General features: G+C 44.8%; 1 protein-coding gene across 1 annotated transcript; it reads left to right on the forward strand.

Annotated features, from left to right (window-relative positions):
* The first annotated feature begins 202 nt into the window (after positions 1-202).
* LOC120027795 (alpha-internexin-like) lies at positions 203-6,421 on the forward strand. Its single transcript, XM_038972827.1, has 4 exons — positions 203-1,355; positions 2,098-2,222; positions 2,777-2,814; positions 5,965-6,421. Exons 1-4 carry the CDS (start codon positions 294-296, stop codon positions 6,093-6,095), a joined length of 1,356 nt encoding a protein of 451 aa, XP_038828755.1. The 5' UTR covers positions 203-293; the 3' UTR covers positions 6,096-6,421.
* Positions 6,422-7,895: the final 1,474 nt, after the last annotated feature.

Raw genomic sequence — 7,895 nt, forward strand, 5'->3', positions numbered from 1 at the left:
CAAAACGGACAGTTCCATCTACCGGCTCTAGCGTCCAAAATAGGTACCGCTCCTTAGATGTGATTTTAATCACAAATATAAATGTGGTTATTAACCATTTAAAAGTGCTTATAATCAATGACTCAGTATATTTAAGGTATTTGATGAGAGGTTGTTTTACCTGGGAAATCTGCAGTGGCCAGTTGGGCAGGCTAGAGGTTGCCATCAGCCGGCTTGAATTATTGATCGTTGGAAGGTCCCCCTATAAAAAGGAGACGCGCCCCCTGCTCTGCTCCCTTTCATCACTCGCCAAGATGAGCTACGGATCTGACTTCAATTCCGCCTCTTCCTACCGAAAGATTTTCGGGGAGTCTCCCCGTTACTCCAGCTCTCCATCCCGGATGAGCAATGCCTCTTTACGCAGCGGCGGTTACCGGTCCCACTCTCAGTCCCGGAGCATGGGCTCTAACCTGGGCTCCTCTTTCCACCAGAAGAGGTCCTCTGGCCGGTCCTACTCGCAGATGCCCATGCCGATGGAGAACTTGGATTTCGCCCAGAGCACGGTGCTCAACAATGAATTCAAAATCATCCGCACGAACGAGAAGGAGCAGATGATGGGGCTCAATGACCGCTTTGCCATGTTCATCGACAAGGTTCGCAACTTGGAACAGCAGAACAAGGTGCTCGAGACCGAGCTGGTGACCCTGCGTCAGAGGCAGACGGAGCCCTCGCGCCTGGCGGACCTGTACCAGCAGGAGATCCGCGAGCTTCGCTCCCAGCTCGATGAGGTGAACGGCGAGAAGTCCCAGATCCTCATCGAGCGTGACAACATCGAGGAGGACCTGCAGAAGCTCCGCGGCAAATACGATGACGAGTACCGCCTGCGGGAGGAAGCCGAGCAGACCCTCAAGGCGTTCAAGAAGGACGTGGACGACGCCACCATGGTGCGTTTAGACCTGGAGAAGAAGGTAGAATCCCTCCTCGACGAGATCAACTTCATGAGGAAGGTGCACGAGGAGGAGGTGGCCGAGCTCATGAACATGATCCAAGCCGCCCAGGTATCCGTGGAGATGGAGGTCTCCAAACCTGACCTCACCTCTGCCCTGAAGGAGATCCGAGGCCAGTACGAGTCCATGGCCTCCAAGAACCTCCAGTCCGCCGAGGAGTGGTACAAGTCGAAGTTCGTTGACCTCAATGAGCAGGCCACCCGTAGCCAGGAGACGATGCGCGCCAGCCGGGAGGAACTCAATGAGTTCAGGAGGCAGCTCCAGTCCAAGACCATCGAGATCGAGAGCCAGAGGGGAACCAACGAGTCCCTGGAAAGGCAGCTCAACGAGATGGAGGAGAGGCACAACCAGGAGATTGGCCAGTACCAGGTAAGAAATTATTTGTTTCTTTAAATACACTTAAAAGCTCAAATGTGAGCTTATCTTTCTTGCAGTTTGTTTACAAACATGTCCAGGATAAAGCAAGAGATAAAGAACTGTTTAGTTTGGAAAGATGTTGCATTTAACCATGTGCAAAAAAATAATAATTCTGATGAAAAGAAGATCACAATTTCTGTTCTAATAAAAGTGGAGAATTTAGCTTTATAGCATTATTTTAGAGCTATTCAATTGTTTTACTAAAATGCACAACACGAGAGCTGTAAAATAGGAGCTGTTCACTCTCCATGGTACTGAAACTATGCCGGTGGCGTGATAAGACGCTCTGTCACCGGTTGTAGGGCTGCGTTTGAAAGCGTCTTTTAGCTTTTTTTGAGTTTGGAAGTTGAAAACCACTGTTCTAATTTTAAAATACGCACGCGCCTCTCATTGTAACTGCTTTGTGTTGTACTTAGTAACTGAGAAACCCATTGACTGCTCTCTTATAACCGTATTTTATTTGGCGATAGTGCGTCTCTGTACATAGTGATGAAATATTCTTTGGAGAGCGGCCTGTTCTTGGTTATTTAAAATCGAATTTATAATCTTATTGTTATCGTTATTTTCTTGAGTCAGACATCACCAACTCTCAGAAGAAAGGTAGGCTATACTAAAACATAGCCTATATCAACACAATTCACTTTTAGGGTTGCCACTGTTTCACAATTTGTTTTCTACTTCAATATGTTACCAGGACAACATGGCCGAGCTGGACAATGACCTGAGGACCACTAAGAGCGAGATGGCTCGTCACCTGCGGGAGTACCAGGACCTTCTGAATGTCAAGATGGCGCTGGATATTGAAATTGCTGCATACAGGTACTTAATATTATCATATATAATAATATAATATATGCAATTTAGCAGATGCTTTTACCCAAAGCCACTTACAATCATGCATACATTTTACATAGCTTGTATTCATCATTGTAATCATAACATTCATCATTGTAATCATAACATCACAATGATGTATTACTGTAACATACACATTGAAATCCTAGCTTTCATATAGTTACAGTAGATTTATTACGCTTGAAAATGTCATGCCTAAATACCCGCATGACCAACACTTGATCAGCATCATTTTAAAGATCCTGATCAATCAATGACATAGATTTAGAAGTCATTAGCCACACGCCCTGAGGTGACTTAGCATTACTCTCCTGGGGTAGCATGGGCTGATCACGTGATTCGTTTATATTTTAACCTGTATTTAACCAACCCTATCTCTCTCCCTTCCTCCCCTCCCGCTATCTCTTTCTCTACATCTCTCCTTCCTCTCCCTCTCCCCTCTGCCCCTGCTTTCTTCTCCCCCCATCCCTCCCTCCCTCCGTCACACTCCCTCCCTAACACTCCCCCCCTCTCCTCAGGAAACTCCTGGAAGGGGAAGAGACCCGCATCAGCACAGGCATCACCTACTCCAGCCCCAGCATGAACATGAGGTCCTCCGAGATGAGGTCCTTCGGCATGAGGTCCTCCGACATGAGGTCCTCCAACATGAGGTCCTCCGACATGACCTCCTCCGGCGACGTGGACTTGCCCAGCATGGGCAGCTACAACCAGACCACCAGGTACACCACCATCTCTGGAGGCTCCAAGAAGGACGAGGGAAAGGACCAGGAGGATGGGCAGAGCAAGTCTGGCAAGGGGTCCAACGACGGAGACCAGAAGGAGTCCAGCAACGCCAACCCTACCAACCAGAAAAACTAGACTCTCCCCTTCCCTTAGGTTTAACCTTACACCTTCCATCCCCTCCCTCATACTCCCCATCCCCCTTCCCCCCTTCACAGGGGTATTCTCAGAGAGGAATCCGTTATAGTTTAGACTCTACTACTACTACTGTGTAACCTACCACTATCCAACAACCAATCACCAATTCTCTCCACTCTACTCTCTTACTATGACAATAACAAAGTAGTTACAGGCACACTTCTGGCCCTATCAGGAGACACGTAGGTTATTGTGGTGATAGGAACATACAGTTCAGTACAATACTCCAAACAGTTTACTCTCACTTTGGGCTCGCGCTATTGTATGGCACTAGCCTGGTTTAACCAGACTGAACGCTGCGCTCACTAGAAACAACAGTGAAACACAGCTAAATCAGTTTGGGACGCCAGGCTAGTTTGGCACCGAGCTGTGATAGATGTCATTCAGTTCAAGAAATAATCATGCACTACTGCCACCGCCTATGATAATATTCTCTATACACATTCCATGGGGGGAGGGTGTGTGAGAGTTTGAATTTGTGCACGGAAAACAAAAATCCAAAACATATCAGCTTGTTAACTGTTGTTAATACGTCTACTACATCCACATACTACAATATGAATGAAAGCACTTGTATGGTACGGAGGTGAGAGCTAGAGATCGATCACGTTGTTAAAGGAGCACACAGTTATTCAAACTCAGCAGAAAACCAAAAAAGATCTGTGATCTTGCTGAGCCATTTTTGCCTTATCTACAACGCAGATAATATTGCGAACTCTGAGTTTCAATGCAATGCAGATAAAGTTCTTATTTTTTCAGACAAAACATCACGAGTAACAAGATCAGAGTATATCTAAAAGGCTTGTTCGTACCCTGGCCTCGTCACTGTCAATAGCATCTGCCTTATGATCCTGGTCCACTCAAATCTGCATGACAACAGCGCGTAACTGTTTAAACCAACCCCTTCTACACCAGAACCAGAGCTCAACCAACAATGGTTCCATCAAAAGCATAATTACTCTCCAAGATTGCTCCTCATGTCAATTAATCAAACTTCTATAAAGGCCCAGTCCAGTCAGAGATGTGATTTTCCGGTGTTTTATAAATGTTTACACACTATGAGGTTGGAATAATTCAGTGAAATTGTGAAAATGATGATAATGCCCTTTTAGTGTAAGAGCTGATTGCTGTTTGAATAGACCGCCTGACATTGCAGCCTGAACGTGAAACTAGCTACTAATCAAACTGTTATTTGCATGATGTATGTAGCATATCTCAAGCTTGCATGGTGACAGATTGTTAGAGGGCCATACTTCATTTTCACATACTCATAACGTATAGTAGGAAAACAATGGGATGCTAGGTTCCACGCTTCATTGCCAATGCTTTACATCGCCATGTACACAACACTGGTTTTAGAACATGAGGTTGTACGTGCTTAGTTGGCCAGTAAGCTAGACTTGAGCTGAATGCCATTATTTAGACAGGATGTGACTTCGGCACACGCTGCTGACATTGTCCTCAGCCACACTGCTTGGTTCTTGTGTGATGATTATGCTAATGATGAGGATGTTCGTCATGACGAGGGTCATATTCAGGGCACTTATATATCGATCTAGATGGGATTTAATTTGAACTGACGATCAGTTTGTGCAGGCCATGACTGGTTACAAGAAAAGGAGCAATGGGAGAAGTAGAAAGAAAAGTAGGAGGTGTGGGACTCTGAGAAACAGGGAGAAAGGAAATTAAACAGAGAGGGAGAGAGAGAAGATGAGCTACCTTTAAATTCTCTTTCTCACGACAGGCTCAATCAATCAAATAGAGAATGCGTAGATAGCGAATGACGTTTTAGCACGAGTGCATGGGCTTCTACATGGTCCAATAGGGTGTGACGGACAGAATGGTATGCATAAACTCCATTTCCCACGTTCCATTGCGGACTCCTGAAGCCCGTTTGAATTAACAGCGAAGTCCAGCCTCCGAACAGTACCACATCACGACACTACGCCTTAGGAACACAACAACTAACAAGCCAATAGTAAACAAAAACAAGCCAATAGTCCAGAAAAATGGACGGGACCATGATGCTTTTAAAGCACCATGACCTCTGAAAAATATGGCCATGACGGAATTATTATGTCTGTTGTGAATGATTATGAATGATCTCACCAATAGAAATCTGTATGTAAAGAAACTAGGCAGCCCTTTTGTTTCCTTCTTGTGCATTGCCAGGTTTCAACACAACTACTTCTGTCTTCTTACCTCTGTATCTTAGCTTGAGTGCCAGTCTATTTCTGCTATGTTGCCAACTCATTGTCTCTCATTGACATAGAGTTGGCAAGAGAGCACAAACAAATCTGGACCTAGGCTACCTCTGTATCTATGTCTGTCTGACTGTCTGTCACGGCCCTCTAAGCCCTGACCGGCTGCACTCACTCACCCTGCGAATGGAAACCACTGCTTATTCAACAAACTACAGAAAGCTGTTGATTGGTGGAGATGTGGTTGCCGTTGTTTTACACGAGGCTTGCGTTACTAAGTGTCTGAGTGTCTGGAGTTGTATGTGTTTGTATATGTGGACAGTTTCCTAGGGGAACTCATAGTGGGGAATCAGGTTGGGAAAATCAGAAAGTTTGGCCTACCGTTTCCTTAATTCTTGAGCTCCAATGTAAAGGAAATTTACAAAGGGAAACTGGTTGCAAGTACAAGCACAGATACAAGTAGCCTTGTACACAACCACAGGTATAAGTTTAGAATAGCTATGACTTCAACGTAATCAAGAGGGTCACAGGTGTCTAAATACCATTGCAACAAGCCTCTACAACAAACCTCACTACTACTACCGCAGCACTGCCAAACTTTTCTCAAATGCATGTGCGACAAAAACAACTGTTCGTGTACAAAATAGAGCTGTTCTTGAATACCCGTTGCCACGCAAAACCAAAACCGACGAATAATACAAAACAAAACATGGAATGAATGCTATAGTGTTGTCAAAATGCCTTAAAACACCAGCCGCTTTCTAGCTGAATGAATCCCGACTTGCCCTTCAAGTTAAACTTCCACTTAGCCTCCCATAGATAGCAACGCAAGTGAAAATATGACTTAAGTGGAAGTTGGGATTCATGTGCGTACACGTGTGGTTATGTTTAGGATGTTTTATTCTCAACTATCTTTCTCTCTCGAGCGTTAAGAGCAACAGCTACCATGCTAAACTGAATAACTGAAAACGTGTAAACGCTTAGTATCTGAATGTAATTGATCGACTATGCTCTGACTCTGTATCTTACTGCTGATGTATGGCACACACCAATAAAGACTTACGATATTAAGACCGTATCTCTGGACTTGTTGTGTCTTTCTGATGGGTTTTTAAAGGACTTGCCTGGTGGAGTAAGCGAGCATACCAAACTGGGCACAGGCGTCAATTCCACGTCTATTCCACGTCGGTTCAATGTGATTTCATTGAAATGACGTGGAAGCAACGTTGATTCAGCCAGTGTGTGCCCAGCGGAGTGCACTAACTATTTGACTTCCGATGCGCTGTAACACATTAGACCCAAACACAACCTTTTACAGTAATGTCTCCTGTGTGCACTCAGTCACGGCAGATCTCAACCAAGCCAAATGACATCGTACATCGACGAACGGGTGGATCCTACGATAAAGTAGTCATTTTTAAGCGGTAATGCAGTCATTATGGTGGTAATGGACCAATCAAGCGAGGTTTAATACATCTATGAAGAAAACATGTAATCCCATTTACTAATGAGATTCTAATCTTATTCCGACACAAGATTAACAGTGGTATGATGGAAAGTGGTTTTCCACTCTTGGTCACGCTAGGTAAATGAATCTAAGAAATATGCAGGATCTCAGTTTTGATGAATCAATTATTCTCAGCTTTAAGTGAGCATCTTTTGTGACTCATCTAGCGTTACATGTGTTAATGATTCTATCAAAGCCTAGGTTGTTCATTAGAAGTTGAATGTGCAATAGATAACTACATTAGTAGACCCATTCACTCTCGCAGTTCACTTTCCAGTTAGAGCGCTTTTGTTCATTTTGTTAATGATGAAAGAAGTAGGTAGGAATGTAGGGATGTAAGAATAATCATTGAACAATTCACAAATGAATTCATGAATAAAGAACAAAAGACGTTCATTTCATTTGAATATATCGCCCCTCCATCTGTCAGGTGGGAAATGAATGACAGTTGTTGTACTTGTTTGAACATCTCTGTGTAAAGAAGTGATGCTGAGACAATAAGGGCACAACCACCTTGACCGTTTGGTTATGGCTGTTGTCTGCTCTCCAGGGTTATGGTAGAGAGACACCTTTATAGATTGTCTGCTGTGTTGACATTTGTATCTCTTCCTCTACCTACCTCACACACACACACACACACACACACACACAGACACACACACACACACACACACACACACACACACACACACACACACACACACACACACACACACACACACACACACACACACACACACACACACACACACACACACACACACACACACACACACACACACACAAAACCCTTCCAACACCCAGGCCTTGGGCCTCCATGGACCCCCGTAAGCCTCTCTCTCCCTGCAGCCTCGGGACTGTGGGCCGGGCCGGATTGGGCTGGATGGTTCTGTGTGTGTGACGCACTCTGCAGTCCTTCAAAGATTTATACCCCTGCAATGCTGCCGAGTGGAAGGTCTAGCGAGAGGCTCACGCAGTGGCACGCCATGTAAAAGCCCCGTTATGAAACAG

The sequence above is a fragment of the Salvelinus namaycush genome, chromosome 2 (genome assembly GCF_016432855.1).
Source record: "Salvelinus namaycush isolate Seneca chromosome 2, SaNama_1.0, whole genome shotgun sequence".
In the NCBI taxonomy this organism is placed as follows: Eukaryota; Metazoa; Chordata; class Actinopteri; order Salmoniformes; family Salmonidae; genus Salvelinus; species Salvelinus namaycush.